This window comes from Macrobrachium nipponense, chromosome 28 (assembly GCF_015104395.2).
Source record: "Macrobrachium nipponense isolate FS-2020 chromosome 28, ASM1510439v2, whole genome shotgun sequence".
In the NCBI taxonomy this organism is placed as follows: Eukaryota; Metazoa; Arthropoda; class Malacostraca; order Decapoda; family Palaemonidae; genus Macrobrachium; species Macrobrachium nipponense.
Genome location: NC_087217.1, coordinates 44,005,529 through 44,027,317, shown reverse-complemented (window position 1 = coordinate 44,027,317; position 21,789 = coordinate 44,005,529). Strand labels below are relative to the sequence as shown.

General features: G+C 36.8%; 1 protein-coding gene across 6 annotated transcripts in view; it reads left to right on the top strand.

The window, feature by feature from the left end:
• The window catches only part of LOC135201700 (ATP-binding cassette sub-family C member 5-like), a 362,327-nt gene that overhangs the window by 248,680 nt on the left and 91,858 nt on the right, over nt 1-21,789 (top strand). For 2 of the 6 annotated variants that reach the window (XM_064230854.1, XM_064230852.1), the window contains exons 1-2: nt 6,506-6,542; nt 20,998-21,369. The exons of 3 other annotated variants lie outside the window; for them this stretch is intronic. In XM_064230854.1, coding sequence (XP_064086924.1) covers nt 21,328-21,369 — 42 coding nt within the window. In that variant the 5' untranslated portion in view covers nt 6,506-6,542; nt 20,998-21,327. Of the gene's footprint in view, nt 1-6,505; nt 6,610-20,997; nt 21,370-21,789 lie in introns of those variants that run through there. One more of the 6 variants, XM_064230853.1, reaches the window with a different exon arrangement.

Here is a 21,789-nt window from a genome sequence, read left to right as displayed (position 1 = left end):
CGTTAATTTTTTATGTCTTGTCATCTAGACCTTTCCCGACTTCTGACCTTCTCTTGGTCTCCTATGATTTTGGTCTAAGAAAAATGACTACTGAAGGTTTCTTTTATTCATTTTTTGTTTTATTGCGTCTTTTAGCTCTACTACATTATTGTCTTTGATTGACTGATTGATTTTTGGTTTTTCTTTGGGTTGTTAAGATCAATTTTGTGGAGTCAGTGAATTTTCTCTTATCTTGATTTGCTAGGTAGTAAACCTTTTTTTTTCACTTTCTCTTTTCATTCAGAGCCTTCTCTCTCTCTCTCTCTCTCTCTCTCTCTCTCTCCAATGAACAGACCAGAGCTTCGAAAACTCCAAACTGTTTCCAGAAGACTTTAGCGAACAGAAACTTTTCCAGGAGTCTCTGTGTCTCGCAAAGAAAGACTGGAAGGGAAGTCTGGAAGGAATTTCTGGATGGAAAGTCATAAAGGAAAGTCTTGATGGAAAGTCTGGAAGGAATGTCTTGAAGGGAAGTATGAATGGAAAGTCTAAAAGAAAAGTCTGGAAAGAAAGGCTGGATGAAGAGTCTGGAAGGAATGTCTTGAAGGAAAGTCTGGATGGTAAATTTGGGAAGAACGTCTGGAAGATAATTCAGGAAAGAAAGAATGGAAGGAAAGTCTGGAAAGAAATACTGGAAGGGCAGTCAGGAAAGAAATTTTGGAAGGAAAGTCTGGAGGGAATGTGGAAGGTAAATCTGGATGGAAAGCATGGAAGGCAAATCTGGAAGGAATGTCTGGATGGTAAGTCTGGAAAGGTCTTGAAGGGAAGTCAGGAAAGAAAGCCTGGAAGGAAAGTCTGGAAAGAAGTTCTGGAAGGGAAGTCGGGAAGGAGAGTCTGGAAGGGATGTCTGGATGGAAAGTCTGGAAGGTACGTCTGGATGGAAAGTCTAAAGGGAATGTCTGGAAGGTATGTCTGGAAAGAAAATCTGTTTGGAAAGTCTGGAAAGAAGTCTGGACGCTGCTTGCGTCTTTTCAATGCTGTAGGTTGGGTCGAGTTACCAGTTCGCCTATATTTGTATTTATTTATTTTTGTGCATGAGTTGTTGACTTATTTTTTTAGGCATTTATCTATTTTTCTTTTTTGTTTACTCAGTAATTTATTTATATGATTTATTAAATTTTCAAAATTTATTAAATTTATTTATATTTATTTTTTTATTTGTTAATAATATAATAATTATTATTATTGATATATTTATTGTTTATTTTGTTAATGTTTTTTTGCTGTGTACTGTCGGCCAAAACTATTGCGCAAGTGTTTTCAAATTTTAATTTTTCGTTTCACCTGCCTGAACCGCCACCGATTTCATGCCTTATTTATCAATTTTCTTTCAAAAATGGAAGAAATCATATGTAATGATGTTTAAAACAGTCACTGATATCTTTAGAACATTATGTTATGTTATTGTGTAAAACTATTTTCCATATAGCAAAATTGACGTGAACGAAACGAAGTGATAAAAAACAGTCATATCACAACCAATAGATATACATTACCAAATAGATAGGAGACACCTATTACTAGTAGTATCGCATAAAACATAGTCCTTAAATTATCTTTCAACATTAAGTTTTGAAGGGTAAGTTGAACTATTTCCATTTGTTAAATTTTACAGAAACATTGGAATCTCACAAAATGCTATTCAAATTACAAAAAGGAAAAAAAAAAAAAAAAAAAAGAAAAAAAAAAAAAAAAACTATATCCTAACAGTGTGAACCAGGCGACCTCACTCATTGCTTTTGGTGTTATGTGCACAGGAATCTAATGTCAATGTGTCATTTATCGGTCTAAGAAACATCCCCCCCCCCCCCCTCGATGAGGCGAGAGATAATTATTGCACTGCATTCGGTGCAAGTTCCTGTTGGAGAGATAACCAAGAAAGCTTAATAAACCGGAGAGAATCATACATAGAAAAATCAAATTGTTTTAAATAACGGAAAAAATTTAGAACATGGGCCTAGAGGTGGAACACCCCCCCCCGTCCGAAGCCCCACAAGAGAGCAAGACAATAGAGGTAGTGTAAATGTTGCTGAGCAACATTCATTTGTGAACTTTGATTCTAGTGCCTCGTCACGACATTGCTGAACCAGGAATCATAACCAGCTCTACGCTTATGACTGGTGTCTGATGAATACTTTAGATGGAGAGGAAGATATTTTTAAATCTACACTTGAAATCTTTGATAGTTGTCTAATGAATAAGTCTAATGAATAAGCAAACTTATCTTTGATGGATGAGAGATTCAGTTAGGCTTACTCTTTTTGTTTTGTTTTTTATCGGTGTCCAGTGAATGCCATGGATAGGGAGGGAAACGGTTTCAATGATGCACGCATTTTTTTCTTCTAAACCTAAAGAATACATTTTATTGGGAGATACTTTATTAACATCGGCCTAATCCTTCCTTCCATCACTCCTATACGCCACCTCCCACTCTCTTCTACATCTCAGGCGACTAGATCCGACTTCTCAAGTTCTCACTACGAACTCCATCTCGTGAAAGCATCACTAATGATAACGGTTATTTAAAATTAAAAAATTGCCCGCACCGACAACGGACGCCTTAAAATGCATGTGTATAAAATATTTTATTTTCAAAGAAACTTTATCTTTCATTCCACAAAATATGTGCATACACTCGTGTTACACGGTACACCCTGTGCCGTCAAAGATCAAACCCTTTATTAAAGCAGTAGGTTTTTCTTGAAAAAAAAAAAAAAAAAAAAAAAAACATGAAATAGACTTAAACGAGAACGTCACCTTTCATATTTCTTATCCTTTCAGCTACTTATAATATGCTTATGGTAGTAGGTCTAGGTATACATGTGAAATTAATTTGAATTAATTTCTATTTAGAAGAAATGAATAGCTACAAAAAGATCAACCTAAGAAAGCTTTACGGAAAGTAAGCCTTTCTTAATGTATTCGTCAGTTTTGACTCCCACAGCTTTCCAACGTTTCCAAATGAAACAGGATGATATGCAAGGAATGATTGCTTTTTGACTTTGAATAGCTAGGTCTGAGTTAATTATGTTAAGCCAATTATGAAAAGGATAAGAAGAAAGGCGAAACATGGCTAATTAACGAAGAATAACGAGAATAATCAAATAAAGCAGATTAATATATATATATATATATATATATATATATATATATATATATATATATATATATATAGTTGATTTAAATATTCATTAATATTACGTATCCGAGAGAATATAGACCTAGGCTAATCATGTGGGAAAATCAGAAGTCCAATTTAGGCCCACTAAATGTGTCATGCAAATTATTTTATTGATCAAAGGACAAAATTAGTTTAATTAAACATCGTTTTCAAAGATGTTAACGCCTTGATGTATTATTTATCGGCTGTAGGAGACGAAATGACAACACCCCAGTGCAGTACGATACGTTGAGTCAAGACTCGAGCGGCAGCAAAGCCAACTTCAAAATCTTCGGTATGGTTTTGAGAATAAAATTAGAAATCGTGGACCCATCGGTATATATTTTCCTTACTTTGCAAAATAATTATCTTTAATAAGTTGAATAAGTCTACTCTATTCTAATGTAATTTATTTCAAGTTATAGCACCTTTGAAAGGAAATGTTATGTTAAGTAAAATAATCTGGCATCTGCATATGGCAATATTTCCTATAAAGAACAATGAATTAAGAAACTACGCCAATTCTTCGTTGCCGTGTGTACATATACACAATCATGTTCACACAAAGATACCAAAGAAATAATAAAAAGGACCTGGGTACCATATATTCCCTTTTGCAGGATAAAAAGATGTTAAGATGTCTTTTACTGTAATATTATATATATATATATATATATATATATATATATATATATATTAATATATATATATATATATATATCTTACATAGAGGGACGCTGTCGTGGGGACCTCGTGACGTCATCAGGTTAGGATTTAAATGGCGTGTCCTTCACAGGAGAGACTGCGCCGAGACTTAAGCAATTTCCATTATCTCCATCTCGTTTCCGGTGGCACACTTTACTCCCGGGGGTTTAAAAAGTCTCTCTCTCTCTCTCTCTCAAAGACGCATACGAACACGCACAAGGCAAACGAACCCTTACGAATGGTCTCATTTCACCTTTAGCGATAAACTCCTACACGTCCGGTTTCCTTCCGTTTATAATGATCGTACCCTTGATTAACCCCTTGATTTGAGGAAAGAGGGACGTCATTATAGGCTGTCCCCGAAGACCGTTAACTCAGTAACGGTCTCGTAACGGGAGGCATCTCACAACGAGAAAAGCGCGCGAAGGAGTTGCAGTAGGCGCTCAGTGTGGTAATAATGGCGGGCTTTTAAAGATGACGCCGTCGCTGTTTCTGCCTTTAAAGAGAGGGGTAACGGTCGCCTATAAAACGCGAGAGGTTTCTTCTTTACCCTGTGGGAATCCTCGGTAGGCAGGCTGGTGTGCCCTTCACCCCCTCGAAGTGTCGCTACCACCGGGGTAGGCTTGGTACCGAGAAGCCTTGACGTAACAGTGGTTAGGTCTAGGTTAAGTAGACGGGTGGAATATTTCTCTTCATCTTTCGAATTTAAAAAACATAAAAGCCGTTTTGTAGAAGCATCCAATAACGTCAAGAAGTTGCAAGAGATTCCCCAGATCCCTCTCTCTCTCCCTCTCTGCCTGTTGTCTTTAAGCACTCAGCCAGTGTGAAACGGGGAATGAGAGAGAGAGAGAGAGAGAGGTGAGGCTCGTGTCCTATTTTGATGTGGAGCTCGTTCGATCTACCGATCGTTTGTCGTCATTCAAACTGGAGTAGTCGTTTTCGTGCCTTTTCTTTATATATAAATAATGAACAACATACTTCCTTCATTCTATTTTAGTCATTGCAGTCCAATTGGCGCTCAGGCTTCATTGTGACCCAATGATGTCGTGTTAGGTCTAGCGAGAACGCAGGTTTACCCTATGGTACGTCATAAGCGTTCGATGCCCAGATCGCAGCTACTGTGGGAGGCCATCAGGTTCGGTTAAAACTATCCTTGTTGCCCTGAAATTTGATCATATCCCCCCCCACCCCTACCTCCGGCCACCCTTCCCCATCGCCCCTCGCTATTGTCATTGGCCTCAATTGAAACTTCTCAATTGCCCTTACATTCCCTTAGAGCCAATCTACCGTTTTTGATCGAAATTTTTTTTGGCTTTTATTGAATTGGACCAATACCGGTAGCGTCGTCTATGGCCTTGGTAGCAACAACATTTTAGCCTCTGATCTGTAACAGCGCTCTCTCTCTCTCTCTCTCTCTCTCTCTCTCTCTCAAGTTTTATCAAAAGTGATCTGTTGTTTCCAGGTAGAAAATCTGCACGTTGATCTCCGTTCCATCTTGGAAAGTTGTTGGGCTAGGCCTAAGACCGTGCCAGTCATTTGTTGTAGTGAAAATCTAGGCCTAGTCCCTTTTTTGTTTTTGGTTCATGGAAAATTAATCGGTTGTCCTGGAGATAGACTCGAGTGATTGCATTGTCTGTTCTTCGAACAAGTCACTTTTTTAGTCGTAAGACTAACCTTAGCCTCTGAAAAGCCATCGTAGGTCTATGTATGGGCCTCAACCGTAAGAACAAACCATCCATCTAAGCCTAACTTCACATAGATTTATACTACTCTGAGATGATTGGTTTAATAAACATAAACAACGACAAGATGAGGTAATTAAGAAATTTATGGGTGAGTTTTCTGCATTAGGATTGACAAAGAACATACTAACATACTATTTGATTCATTTGTTGAGAGACCGAGAGAATTAAATGTTCGAATTCTTTTGACTTTAATATCACGAGCGTCAAGATTGGATTTTTTTTACCTATAGAAATGATATATGAAATTAACTATATTTTTTATTATAGGAGTAATCTCTCTCTCTCTCTCTCTCTCTCTCTCTCTCATCAAGTATAGGTCTAATCATTTCAATTTCATCCCTTTTTCTAGGTTTACGAAATGAGAACAAGGTGTTGCTTACAATGATTTATAGGTGATTAAGATCGAATATCTATTTTTATCTATTGTAAAAGGGATGACGACTCTTCCTCCGATATATGAGCTGAAAAATATCGAACGAAGTACTACCTAGAGATTAAATTATTCAGTTTTACGTTTACTGATGCATTTATTAACTACATTTCTTTTTCATATTTTAGTTACGAATCGCCTTCTGGCCTCCAGGAATCCTGTCAGACATCCTTCACAATAGCCTTCAAGACTTTGTTATGTGCACTAGTCCTAGAGAGCTTTACGTAACATTGCTTTTCTTGGAAGGATTACAACACTCCGTTTTGTTGATTCTGTGCAATCGTAATTGTATGACTGTGCACAGCATATGCCTCATGCTTCCACACACACATACGCATACACATACACATACACACACACACAACTCATGATAATGTCTTGTCATATCCTGTCATCAAAACAGAGCAAAAACTGTAGTAGTCAGTTGGCGTCTAGTCTCACTCGGCTAAACACCATTGTTTTTAAAGTGTTTTGTGTTGACGCTTTTGTGTTTTAATTGCTATTGTTTAGCGTTGTACACTTTGCCTTTTATTGTCAGTGTTATCGCGAGTTTTTGTTTGTTGTTCATTTGTGTTCGCCTCAACAAAAATCGACTTGTTTATCGAAGCTTTCGTGCTGTAACGAGATAAGTGCTAGCTCTCTCTCTCTCTCTCTCTCTCTCTCTCTCTCTCTCTCTCTCTCCACATCAGTCTGCCTACAGGCATAAAGTTAGTTAGGAATTTAAACTTGATGCCTCGGCACGAAAAAAATTAAATAGATAAAAGAATATAACATTAAATATATATAAGAATAACACACACAAACATAAATATGTATATATATATATATATATATATATATATATATTAATAAACGCTCCAAGAAGAGGTCCTTTGAAGGACGAAACTGTTGGGCATTTTCTAAGATGAACCATTTTCATTTCCCTATTTGTGGAATACAACTTGAATACACACACACCGTCACACACACACACACACCACCAAACAACACATATATATATATATATATATATCTATATATATATATATAAATAATAATTATATATACATACAACGAGTGGTATTAGGTTTTAAAAGCACCATTAATTGGCGGAGTACGCCAATGGTCGAAATCCAATCAGACTGTAACATCAAAAAGTGTGGGTGGCAGACCTGTAGTGCATAGCTTTCAACGCCAGCATTTTTATTGATATCGAAATAATTGCCAATTATCCCAGATGCGTGTTTGTATATGACTTGTTTTTGATTGATATTAGCGAATAACAGTTGGATATTAATTAATAAACTGGTTGTAGTTTGTTTTATAGGTTTTTTTATGCGTGGGTGTTGGCTGCATGGCTCTGCCTATTCTACTGAGGAACTCTAGACTTACGTAGTTAGGATCGAGGGAATACCTTTTTTAGACCTGTTCTCAAGAATCGCTTTAGATGTGACTGATAAAAGGAGATCAGAGCTAGGCCTATGTCAAGTATATATAATGAATCTTTATTCCACTGGGGAACTCCAGACACATCGAATTAAGAATAAAAATGGCGAACGAAAGGATGTCGTCCATAGGCCTATTATTAAGAATAGCTTTAGTTGCGATCGAAAAAGTGAGATCAGAGTTAGGCCTTTGTAAAGTTTACATAATAAGCGAACAGGGTATTATTCACTGCGTAATAATTACAAAGATAATTATAGAAGTTGTGAGTGATGTGACCACTGATTGTACAGTGATTCTTGAGGATGTAAAGGCCTACTGAAAAGCTTACCACAAATATAGATTGGGACAATATTTCTGGAGAATATGAAAAAAAGAATATGGTTGCCTTGGTAAATATTTGAAATCTTTTTTAAAAAGAGTATTATGTGTCTCTCGAATGTGTCATATGTGTTCGCGTGTGGTTGACAGGGAACGACAGATACTCTGGGATGCATACATACATAAATACATATATTCATGAATGCATAAATACATGCATATATACATATGGGAACACGTATGGGTCATCTTCTACTTTTATTAGGGAGCTCTGTTTCTATGGTTTAGTATTAAATTTTATGGCCGACCTCACATTCCGCTATAAAATGATAACTCTCTCTCTCTCTCTCTCTCTCTCTCTCTCTCTCTCTCTCTCTCTCTCTCTCTCTCTCTCTCTCTCTCTGTATGTATATATTTATGTATGTATTTCGTTTTTATATGTATCTTTCTTTATCTGGTTTAAATATCTTTTCATCTCCGTGATAAATTTAGTTTGATCGTATTTACAAATAAACTCTCTCTCTCTCCTCTCTCTCTCTCTCTCTCTCATCTCTCTCCTCTCTCTCTCTCTCTCTCTCTCTCTATCTAAAATATATATATATATATATTATATATATATATATATAATATATATATATAATGCACAGGAAGCAGGAGCAGGAACAAACATGGCGAAGTATTTTACCACTTATTCCGACGCGTTTCGCATTCGGCAGAATGCATCTTCAGGTCTGTATAATAATATGATATTAATATAAATTAAATTGATTTGAAAATTGTCTAAAAATTATTTACAAACTAGTTAAAATGAAAAACGAAACTTCACACATAGATAAAAATACACTAACAATTGATAAAACAACACGAGAAGTTAAAAGCACATACGTTAGTTAAAAGTTCAGATGGAAAGTTAAAAACAAAAAACCAAATAAATAAATTAGTAAAATACAAAGTTAAAAAATTTAATTTGAGGAGCACTGGGGGTCGACCTACCATGGTAAGAGATAAATAAAAACTAAAAGAATGTACACAGAAACATAGGCTTAAGAGAGAAACAAGGGGTGGAGGTGGTCTGGTTGTTCAACTGCGGAACAAGTTGTTTAATAAAAAGGCTCTCCAGGATCAACAGTTCATTTGGGCTGGAGGTTTGACCAACAACAATAAAATCTTCATATTTATATTTAACTTTACATTTTTTTGCTATGTTTCACGTATACTGGACTGTTCGGGAGTTTTGATAATGAACATCCAGTACGAAACTAACTCCCTTGTGGCAGTCTATGCGAACCCTCATCATCCTCTGAGAAGAACCCACTAAGTTCCCAGACTACATCTGGGACAAGATATTTGTACACTATACCAGAGGACATGAGGGGGCTATAAACGATCTTAAATTTAAATATGGATCCAATTGTTAGTGGATTGACCGGAATGAGTTTTTAACCTTTAATGCGCCAAAGTATTTTTGTACGATTTTTGTAAATTCGGCCCTAAAGGAATCATCGTGTAAATATGGGAATCGGGCATAAAAAGGAAGCTTTGGAACATTAATTTCATTGGTGTTGGTGCAAAACTCTTTATTAAGGACCTTGTAAATAATTCTGTTGACGAGCTTGGTGGGAAAGCAGTTATCCTTAAAATATGCTAAAAGAAAGGCAATTTCTTTATGAAATACGTGCCAGTTAGACGTAAGGGAGACGGCTCTCTATATACAAGTGGGTAAAAATTGAGTTAGATTTAAAATTACTAAAACAAAGCTATGAAAATTCGTCCCAAACCTGTAAATGTCTTTTTCCTAAAATTGTAGTGTTAAACTTACTGTTTTCACGAAATACTTCTACATCTAAAAAACGGAAGACGGTCGTTTCATTTCACTTTCAAGGGTAAACTTAATATTTGGGTGATATGAATTAATGAATTCTGAAAAATGCATGGCAATCAAAATTACGCCTGAAAAGGGTGAAGGTGTCGTCAAACGTATCTTTTATAAAATAAAGGGCGGAAGGAAAGAGGGCACTCGTCCAAATGGCGCTCTTCCAGCGAGCACATAAAGATATTGGAAAAGGTAGGACCTAACGGAGACCCCATAGCCATACCCTCCACTTGTCTATATAAGTTTATTGTTAAAAATAAAGGCGGTGTCCAGCACCGCCATTCTAAAAGCAGACTTAAAGGTAGAACGATTAAAATTGTGAAGTACGAATCAGGTTGGGGAAATATGTTGGAGGGTATGGCTATGGGGTCTCCGTTAGGTCCTACCTTTTCCAATATCTTTATGTGCTCGCTGGAAGAGCGCTTTTTGGACGAGTGCCCTCTTTCCTTCCGCCCTTTATTTTATAAAAGATACGTTGACGACACCTCACCCTTTCAGGCGTAATTTTGATTGCCATGCATTTTTAGAATTCATTAATTCATATCACCCAAATATTAAGTTTACCCTTGAAAGTGAAATGAACGACCGTCTTCCGTTTTTTAGATGTAGAAGTATTTCGTGAAAACAGTAAGTTTAACACTACAATTTTTAGGAAAAAGACATTTACAGGTTTGGGAACGAATTTTCATAGCTTTTGTTTTAGTAATTTTAAATCTAACTCAATTTTTACCCTTGTATATAGAGCCGTCTCCCTTACGTCTAACTGGCACGTATTTCATAAAGAAATTGCCTTTCTTTTAGCATATTTTAAGGATAACTGCTTTCCCACCAAGCTCGTCAACAGAATTATTTACAAGGTCCTTAATAAAGAGTTTTGCACCAACACCAATGAAATTAATGTTCCAAAGCTTCCTTTTTATGCCCGATTCCCATATTTACATGATGATTCCTTTGAGGGCCGAATTTACAAATATATATATATATATATATATATATATATATATATATATATATATATATATATATATATATATATATATATATATTATATATATATATATATATATATATATATACAGAGAGAGAACAAAGAGAATTATTTATAAACACGATCAACTAAGCTAATCACGAAGATGAAAACAAAGATTGAAAACGAGAAAAAAAATACATATAACAACTAAATAAATAATAAATAAAATAATAAAAAAAAAAGATAAGCTTCCAGAACTTTAATGACATAAACATGGAAGCCCAGAGTCTTAAAATAAGACCGAAACACTTTTTTTTTTTTTTTTTTTTTTTTTTTAGAAAATCCCGAGATTCAACAGGTATGGGAAAGAAAGTAAGAGAGAAAGTAGAGGCAGGAAAGGGTAATAAATATAGCCTTTCACGACCCTACCAATTCCCGCCCCCCCTCCCCCCCCACGACCCCTTCTTCCTTCTCTCAACCCCCCCCTCCTCTCCTCTTAACAGACCTTATAACTTTTTTTTTTCGTAGTCGTAGATTCGAGACCAAAGAGGTTTTCATGTAAAAGGAGGAAGGAAGGAAGGAACAGTGTTGTAGTGTTTCTCACATTTGCATAAGTAGTGTTAAAATGGTAAGGGGGATTTGCTCTCTCTCTCTCTCTCTCTTCGAACTTAGATCTTCTTTGTTACTTATTGCATCATCTCTCTCTCTCTCTCTCTCTCTCTCTCTCTCTCTCTCTCTATGATTATATCTTCTTTGTTTTTGTAACCTATCTCTCTCTACTCTCTTTTGCTCTCTATGAAATTAGTTTTTCTTTATTCTTGTAAAGCCGCCCCCCCCCTCTCTCTCTCTCTCTCTCTCTCTCTCTCTCTCTCTCTCTCTCTATGAAATTAGATTTTCTTTGTTTTTGTGACCTCGCTCTCTCTCTCTCTCTCTCTCTCTATGAAATTAGATTTTCTTTATTCTTGTAACCTCTCTCTCTCTCTCTCTCTCTCTCTCTCTCTCTCTCTCTCTCTCTCTCTGTGAAATTAGATCTTCTTTGTTTTTGGGACCTCGCTCTCTCTATGAAATTAGATATTTTATATTCTTGTAACCTCTCTCTCTCTCTCTCTCGTTGCGGTCACTCAGAAGTGAAGCGTCCTCAGCTGACTTGTGTACTTACCATGTTATCTGCTTGTATAATTCCGTTATGCCGTTGCGTAAGGACTCAGAGAGAGAGAGAGAGAGAGAGAGAGAGAGTTATCGCCGACTTATATCATTTTTATAGCGGAATGTGAGGTCGGCCATAAATACTGAATAACCTTAGAAACAGATCTCCCTTAAAAAAGTAGATGACTCATACGTATGTATATATGTATGTATTTGCGTATGTATGTATGTATTCCGGGGTTATATGTCGTCCCCTGCCAAATTTGCGCGATTTATGAGTCTGCTTTGAAAGCTTTTGCCCCCCCCCCCCTTTTTTTTGCATCCCTATAAATACGAGGTCTTTTTAGCTGTTTACGTGTCAGAGAGAGAGAGAGAGAGAGAGAGAGAGAGAGAGATTCTGTAGCAATCAGGGCTCGTACGTTATGATTATAAATCTATAGAATAGATTCTCTCTCTCTCTCTCTTTCTTTCTCTCTCTCTCTGACCTGTGAACAGCTGAAAAGAACTCAAATCCGGGTTGGACAAACCTCCCTTGCTGTCACGCGTGACAGAACAAACGGGATCAGAACCTTTCAGATTTTAATATTATACATCGATGGAATTATTCGATGCCCTACATTGCCAATTGGTTATAGTAGATTCACATCAACTGTGCATTTGATGACAAGGCTAGTCTCTTACGACGCTCCTGATTGGCTGTTGATAAGCCAATCACAGGGCTGGAAACTCGCCTCAGTCTCTCTCGAGAATTCACATGGGTAGGATCTATGTTCCACCTCTCCTGAGGGATACGTCTTTCAAAAGTTTCACTCAGGAGAGGTGGAAGATACATCCTACCCATGTGAACTCTCGAGGGAGACAGGAGAGTTTCCAGCCCTGTGATTAGCTTATCAACAGCCAATCAGGAGTGTCGTAAGGGACTGGCCTAGACATCAAATGCACGGTTGATGTGAATCTTCTATAGTAGATAAATGAGAGAAATGAGGTAAATTGGCAATTTGGGCTAAAGATGTCAACACTATGGTTAACTGTGGTCCTTATCATTGTCAGCTGAGCGCCAAAAGGCTTAGCGGCCGCATCCTGTGTCGTGGCGGATTCGCAGAAGGCAAAGTTTCCAGAACTTGGGAGGATACGTGTTTGGCCCTGGCTGATTTCTTTGAGAAGTGGAGCATACAAATACATACATACATACATACACACACATTATATATATATATATATATATATATATATATATATATATATATATATATATAATGTATGTATGGACGGATGGGGCAGACTAGTCCTTGAAACCTTGTAAATCTTGTAAATAAAATCTGCGTTTGATGCCATCCTGTTTAAGTAAGGCCCTGCTATATATATATATATATATATATATATATATATATATATATATATATATATATATATATACTATATTATATATCCTGTGTGTATGTGGACATCATCAATTCTCAGGAATAAGTCTGTAATTATGAGAAACGATTGAGTCACAGGAGATGAAATGAGACCACATGATTTTCTGTTCTGAAACTTTTCCTTCCTGTGAGTAATGTATATATATATATATATATATATATATATATATATATATACATACTATATATATATATAAATTCCTATATATATATTTAGTATAGATATATGTGTCTATAGATTTAGTATGCACACACACACACACATATATAATATATATATATATATATATATATATATATATATATATATATATATATATATATATATATATATATATATATATATATATATATATATATATATAGATAGATAGATAGATAGATAGATAGTAGATAGATATATACGCACTTATATTTTAAGTTTCATTATTTATCCTCACTTACCCAACTCTCCCCTTACAATTTACACAAAGTGTGAGGGTGTCAAGCCCCCTACCCTCCCCCCCGCCGCCTCCAGTTTCCCGCCCCTTCTCTATTGCTCACTCAAAAAAAAAAAAAAGATGAAACATCTCTGAAATGTTTGAAAGACCAGGAAAACCATAAAATACAATAAGATTAAATAAAAAAATAAAATTAATTTTATGGTCATCCTCTGACAGCTTATGTACTTTTCGAAGCTGGAGGACGTACGGTGGTTGTAGTAGGGAGGGGGGCGTGGGGTTGGAGGGGGGCGTTGCTGGAAGGAGTCATTTATGACGTTAAGCCGCAGGTTATAAGAACTAGGAAGGATGAGGGGAGGGGTTGTGGTAGGCGAAGGCGGGATTATATGTAATCTCTCTCTCTCTCTCTCTCTCTCTCTCTCTCTCTCTTCGAACTTAGGTCTTCTCTGTGCTTGTGGCTTCAGTCTCCCTCTCTCTCCTCTCCTCTCTCTCTCTCTCTTGTTCTTCACCTCTCTCTGTGTTTCTCTCTCTCTACCTGTTTCTCTCATTCATCGTAGTTGTGATCTCTCTCTCACTCTCTCCTCCCGATCTTCTTTGTTCTTGTGACGCCGGTCTCTCTCTCTCTCTCTCTCTCTCTCTCTCTCTCATCTTGGAAAAACAATTTTCGAGCTGCTGTCAGGATAATTGCATTACTCCGTAATGGAGCACAGAAAGCGTCGAATTTCTAATATCTCTTTCATACTGCCTCACCAGAGATTGTGTTTTTCCTTCCAATTAGTAGGAGCAGTTTTGTCCTCTTGTACAGACGGCCAACAAAGAATTGGCGTAGTTTCTTAATTCATTGTTCGTTATGGAAATATTGCCATATGCAGGTACCAGAATATTTACTTAACAATAAATAAAATTTCCTTTCAAAGGTACTATACCTGAAATAAATGAAATTAGAACTGAGTAGACTTATTCAACGTATTAAAGATAATTATTTTGCAAAGTGAGGAAAATATACCGATGGGTCCACGAATTCTAATTTTATTTTCAACTCTAGCTTCGTGACAGCATTCCAAAGATTTTGAAGTTTGGCTTTGCTGCCGCTCGAGTCTTGACTCAACATATCGTACTGCACTGGGGTGTTGTCATTTTGTCCTCCTACAGCTGATAAATAATACATCAAGGCGTTAACATTCTTTGAAAACGATGTTTAGTGAAACTAATTTTGTCCTTTGATCAATAAAAATAATTTGCATGACACGTTTAGTGGGCCTAAATTGGACTTATGATTTTCCCACATGATAAGCCTAGGTCTATTTTCAGCAGCATACTCTCTCGGATACGTAATATTAATGAATATTTAAATCGACAATATATATATATATATATAATATATATATAATATATATATATATATATATATATATTATAAATCTGCTTTATTTGACTATTCCCGTTATTCTTGTTTTATTAGCCATGTTCGCCTTTCTTCTTATCCTTTTAATAATTGCTTAACATAATTAACTCAGACCTAGCTATTTAAAGTCGAAAAGCAATCATATAAAAAATCAAACGAATATATTTCGGTCTTATTTTTTATCGAATTCCTTGCATATCATCATTTTCATTTGGACACCTTGGAAAGCTGTGGAGGTCAAAACTGACGAATACATTAAGAAAGGCTTACTTTCCTTAAAGCTTTCTTAGGTTGATCTTTCTGTAGCTATTCATTTCTTTTAAATAGAAATTAATTCAAATTAGTTCACATGTATAACTACTAGACCTACTAACATAAGCATATTATAAGTAGTTGTAAGGGAATAAGAAAATAGGTGACGTTCTCGTTTAAGTCTATTTCATGTTTTTTTTTTTTTTTTCTTTTTTTCTTCGAAGAAAAAAAAAAACCCTTCTGCTTTAATCAAGTTGTTGCTCTTTGACGGCTACAGGGGTTGTAACACGAGTGTATGCACATATTTTGTGGAATGAAAGATAAAGTTTTCTTTGAACAGAAATATTTTTATAAACATGTATTTTAAGGCGTCCGTTGTCGGTGCGGGGAATTTTAAAATAACCGTTATCATTAGTGATGCTTTCACGAGGTGGAGTTGGTAGTGAGAAGTCGGATCTAGACGCCTGAGATGTAGAAGAGAGCGGAGGTGGCGTATAGGAGTGATGAAAGGATTAGGTCGATGTTAATAAAGTATCTCCCAATAAAATGTATTCATTAGGTTTTGAAGAAAAAAAATGCATGCATCATTGAAACCGTTTCCCTCCCTATCCGTTGTATTCACTGGCCACCGATAAAAAACAAAACAAAAAGAGTAAGCTTGACTGAATCTCTCATCCATCAAAGATAAGTTTGCTTATTCATTAGACAACTATCAAAGACTTCAAGTGTAGATTTAAAAATCTCGTTCTCTCCATCTAAAGTATTCATCAGACACCAGTCATAAGCGTAGAGCTAGTTATGATTCCTGGTTCAGCAATGTCGTGACAGGCACTAGAATTCAAAGTTCACAAATGAATGTTGCTCAGCAACATTTTCACCACTGTATTGTCTTGCTCTCATGTGGTGCTTCGAGGTATTCCACCTCTAGGCCCATGTTCTAAACTTTGCCGTTCTTTAAACAATTTCATTTATCTATGTATGATTCTCTCCGATTTATTAAGCTTTCTTGATATATCTCCAACAGGAACCGAATGCAGTGCAATAATTCTCTCGCTCATCGAAGGATGTTTCTTAGACCGATAAATGACACATTGACATTAGATACCCGTGCACATAACATCAAAAGCAATAGAGTGAGGTCGCCTGGTTCACATTGTTAAGATATCGTTTTTTTTTTTTTTTTTTTTAATTTGATAGGATTTTGTGAGATTCCATTGTTTTCTGTAAAATTTAACAAATGGAATAGTTCAACTACCTTCAACTTAATATTGAAATGATAATTTAAGGACTGTGTTTTAGCGATACTACTAGTGATAGGTGTCTCCTATCTATTTGGTAATGTATATCTATGGTTGTGATATGACGTTTTTTATCACTTCGTTTCGTTCACGTCAATTTTGCTATATGGAAAATAGTTTTACACAATAACATAACATAATGTTCTAAAGATATCAGTGACTGTTTTTAACGTCATTACACATGATTTCTTCCATCTTTTGAAAAGAAAAAATAGATAAATAAGGTATGAATCGTGCGTCAGGCAGGTGAACGAAAAATTATGAAACTCTGCCACGAGTTTTTTGGCCGACAGTACAAGAGAAAGATTATATATGTCTTCCCATATAATATTTCTCTTCACAAAAGAGGTTTTACATTGGCATTTTATTTACTCCGTCTTTCTTCTACGGGCAACATTTCAGTCAGTGCTCCTACCGGGCTATAGCAGATTCACATCAACCGTGCTTTTCATGTCTCCTGATTGGCTGTTGTAAGCCAATCACATGGCTGGAAAGTCTCAGTCTCTCGAGAGAGTTCACATAGGCAGGACGTATGTTCCACCTCTCCTGAGGGATAATTTTGAAAGATGTATCCCTCAGGTGAAGTGGAACATATATCCTGCCTATGTGAACTCTCTTGGGAGACTGAGAGTTTCCAGCCCTGTGATTGGCTTATCAACAGCCAATCAGGAGCATCATAAGGGACTGGCCTAGACATCATATGCACGGTTGATCTGAATTATTCTATAGTGGCGAGCTCCTCCTTCCCATCCACAGCAGAGCTTTGAAAACTCAACGAATTTTCTGAGTAATTTCAGATTCGGCTTTTCATTTTCTCCGTCTCTCTTCTTCGGGTACCATTTCAGTGGCGAGTACCTCCTTCCCATCCACAGCAGAGCTCTGGAAACTCCACGAACTCTGAATAATTTCAGGTTCGGCATTGTATTTTCTCCGTCTCTCTTCTATGGGTACCGTTTTAGTCAGTGCTCCTACCCGGCTAGTGGCGAGTTCCTCCTTCCCATCCACAGCAGAGCATTGGAAACTCTACGCTTCTTCTTTTGTGAGTAATTTCAGAATCGGCTTTCGCTTGATTAGTCAGACTGGAATTTCGCACTAATTAGTCAGCGTTTGAGTTCCACGGTAATTAGTATGGGTTTCGGGTTCTATTCTTGTTCCAATCTCCTTTAGGTTCGGATTTCACTAAATTAGCCTCTCAGGGTTTCACGGTAACCAGCGAACCTTTGCATTTACGGTATCTGCTAAAGGTTCGGATTTCACGTAATCAAGGAGCCTGGCTGTCTTCGTAGTCATTCGTTGGGTTGTGGGTTATGGGTTCTACTTCAATTAGGTTGGTTTCGGGGTTCTCGTGAACCAGTAGGTTCCTGGGTTTACCGTTAAAATGATATCTTAAAAATTTACCTTACCATAAATGTTGTGAGAATCACTTCGATGAGGCCCTCTCTCTCTCTCTCTCTCCTTTACGACTCTATTCACTAATGATGTCAGCTGAGGTTTAAATGACATACTAAGAGAGAAGAGAAGAGAGAGAGAGAGAGAGAGAGAGAGAGAGAGATAGAAAGAGAGAGGAGGAGATAAAATATAGAGAGAAGAGTGAGGGAGAGAGACTCCGAAGTAGGTATTGTGTGATCATTAATTTCGAGATGTGGGGTAACTGGCCTTCTTCCCAATTAACTTGGCGGCCCTTTTGTTTATTTGTGTTATTTCTTTGTTTATCTGTATTTTTGTTTGTTTCTTTATTCATTCATTCATTCATCCGTCCGTCTGTCTGTCCTTCATATTTGTATTTCGTTATTTATTTAGATTTTTAGGATGTCAAGTGTTGTTGTAGATGGAGTGAAAATAACCTTTTTCAATGAATTCTCAGTTTAGTCATTTGGTGAGTCAGTGTGATAATATATACAGAAAAGCCCCACAAAGGAACGCCTACGAAAAACGCCCACAAGGAAGCGCCCCCGAAAACGCCTATAGTGAAACTCCCAGAGAGAAACGGCCACAAAGAAACGCTCACAGAAACGCCCACGAAGAAACTCGTACAGACTAACGCCTATACAGAAATGCCCACAAAAGAACGACCAGAGAGAGAGAGAGAGAGAGAGAGTGAGAGAGAGAGAGAGAGAGAGAGAGAGAGAGAGAGAGAGAGACGTCCACAGACTAACTCCCGCAGAGTCACGCCCACAGAGAAACGCCCACAGACGAATGCTCAACTAACGCCTACAGATTTGAAACGCTCACAGAGGCATGCCCACAGACAGATGCCCACTGAGAAACGCCTACAGATTTTTAACCTCTACAGATTCACGCCCACAGAGCGTCGCGCCCACAAAGAATCCTGTGGGAGGGGGGGGGGGGGGCAAAAACCCAGTGTATTGCTTGCTTCATGTACCCTTGGTGAAGCATCCGTCGCTGTACCCTGCCACAGGGTACAGTATGCTGCAGCAAGTTCACTGATAAATATTTGAGAAGGAGGGAGGGCGGGGGGTTAGGCGAGGTGAGGGGGAGAGGGGGAGGGGGAGGGGGTATGGAGAGGAAGGTGTGCTGCATCACAGGAGTTCTCTTAGCAACCAGATATGGTTATTCTGTTGTTATATTTATTTAGTATATTTATTTATTATCTATATCTATTATATTTATTTATTTATATTGATTTATTTTTATTTCATTTGCCCATTTTTTATTTGTCAATCAATTCTTTCTTTGTTTATTTACATATTTTTATTTTTTTATATTTACATTTTCCCCCTCTTTTTTTATTATCTCTGTTTTAGTTGAAATGATGTTTTATGTTTTGAGAGTTGATGGACGTCTCTCTCTCTCTCTCTCTTCTCTCTCTACTCTCTCTCTCTCTCTCTTCTCTCTCTCTTTTCCAGTCCCCGTTTCCAATATATATATATATATATATATATATATATATATATATATAATATATATATATATATATATATTGGAAACGGGGACTGGAAAGAGGAGAGAGAGATGAGGCGAGAGAGAGAGAGAGAGAGAGCAGAGAGAGAGAGAGCAAAAACAAAGTATTATTTGCATCAGGTAAAAACCTTCCCGAGTGACGAGAGCGAACTCCTCAGAAAAACTCTACGGGGATTAGCCATAACATTTCCATGATCCTAACTAAAATGTTTTTTCAAATTGCGACTATAATAATTTTTTATCGCTTCAGGAAGACATCTTACACTTAATAAAGGATCCATACGTGTAAATGGAAAGAACAAAGAGTAGAGAATACCAGTTGATTACGAAAATTATGCCTGTATGTATGAACAGGAATGAAAGTAAAATAAATATAAAACACTACCGATGTGCGTGTTATCTTAGTATGCTTGACGAAATTGTTTGATTCATTGTGAGGTTTTTTGCAGCTCATTACCTGTAGTTTTTTACCCGCGCGCACGCCCTCAATCAGGCGCACAATATATAATTTTGAGTAACTGGGAATTAAAAAAAAAAAAATGGTTCACTTATGATGGTAAAAATACTTAGACACTAATACTCTTTTAATACATTAGCCAAATAATAGGATATATATATATATATATATATATATATATATATATATATATATATATATATATATACATATATATATATATATCCTCTTATTTGTGTAACATATTAAACAGTTTTTGTGTATGTCTTTTTATCATCATAACTGAACCATTTTTTTTCTCTAAATTTACAATGATAAAATTACTTGATAATAACAAAATCAGATATACGTCAGACACAAAACAATGTATCATATATCACATGCAATACAATATATCGCGTCAATAATGTAGTGTGATACATTTGAATACATTTTGATACATTCTGATGTGATACAATGTAAAACTCTCATCCCCAGAGGAACTTGTCTAAATACTTCTTCGTTTAGAAGCGGTCTAGCCTGATCAGTTTGCGTTCTGTTGGAATAAAGGGTTTGTAAATGGAGTAACATTGCGTGAGGAGGAGGGAGGGGGGACTCTAGGAGTAGTGGGAAAGGAGGGGAAGGGGGAATGGGAGTAACTCTAGGGGTATAGACTGCATGAGAATTCGTTTGCTTGAGTGAGCGTCTCAAGATCGCCTTTATTAGAGAGAGTGAAAGCTATGTCTCCTCTCCGCCTCCCCCTTAGCTTTTCTTTTGTGCTTTCAGTCACGTGCTTCAGGTCCACCGCTTCCTCTCCTCCACCCCCTCCACCACCCACCCTTGCCGTCGTGTAGGGGCGTATCTCGTTTTCCCGGGCGATTAAATCATTATTCCCAATTAGATTCCTGTTACATGGGCGGCCAGTAATCGGGTCCGAACCTCTCTCTCTCTCTCTCTCTCTTCTCTCTCTCTCTCTCTCTCTCTCTATACTTATCCCAAAGTTGTATTCTTCCAGTGACGTAATGTAACGTGGCACCGAAAATTAATCGAACTGAAACGCTGTTTGAAACAAGATAGTGAACTCAACTGTTATCATTGGAGTTAGTCTCTCTTGTGAACTAAGTTACAAATAAGTCAGTCTCCCCTGTGAACTAAAGAACAAACAAGTCAGTCTCCCCTGTGAACTAAAGAACAAAGAGGTCAGTCTCCCTTTGTAACTAAGTTACAAACAAGTCAGTCTCCCCTGGGAACTAAGTTACAAACAAAGGGATAGTCGAAAACCTGGATTTTAAACGTCTCCAATCTTCGTAGTTCTGTCGTCTGACTCATCTGTCAATCCACAATCATGGAGAGCGATTACGGAATTATGGACCTGTTGGAGGGGAAGGTAAATTAGCACAATTGGGTCGTGTGGTTTGGAATTGGGTCACATATGTGACCTAATTTTCCTAGAATGTCAATTTTGAGCAATGTATTCTTTTCATTTTTACTTAAGATATTATGTTCACAAATTGTGACTTATAATGTAAGATTGTTTTCAGAATTAGGACATGTGGTTTGAAATTAAGTCAACTGTGTGACCTAATTTTACTAGAGTGTCAGTTTTAAGCAGTATATTCTTTTCGTTTTTACTTCAGTTAGTATGTTCACAAATTTTTACTTATCATGTAAGATTATCTTTAAAATTAGAACGTGTGGTTTGAAATTAGGTCAACTGTGTGATCTAATTTTTCTAGGGTGTCAGTTATAGAATATATTCTTTTCATTTTACTGGAATTATTATGTTCACAAAATTTGGGTCTTAAAT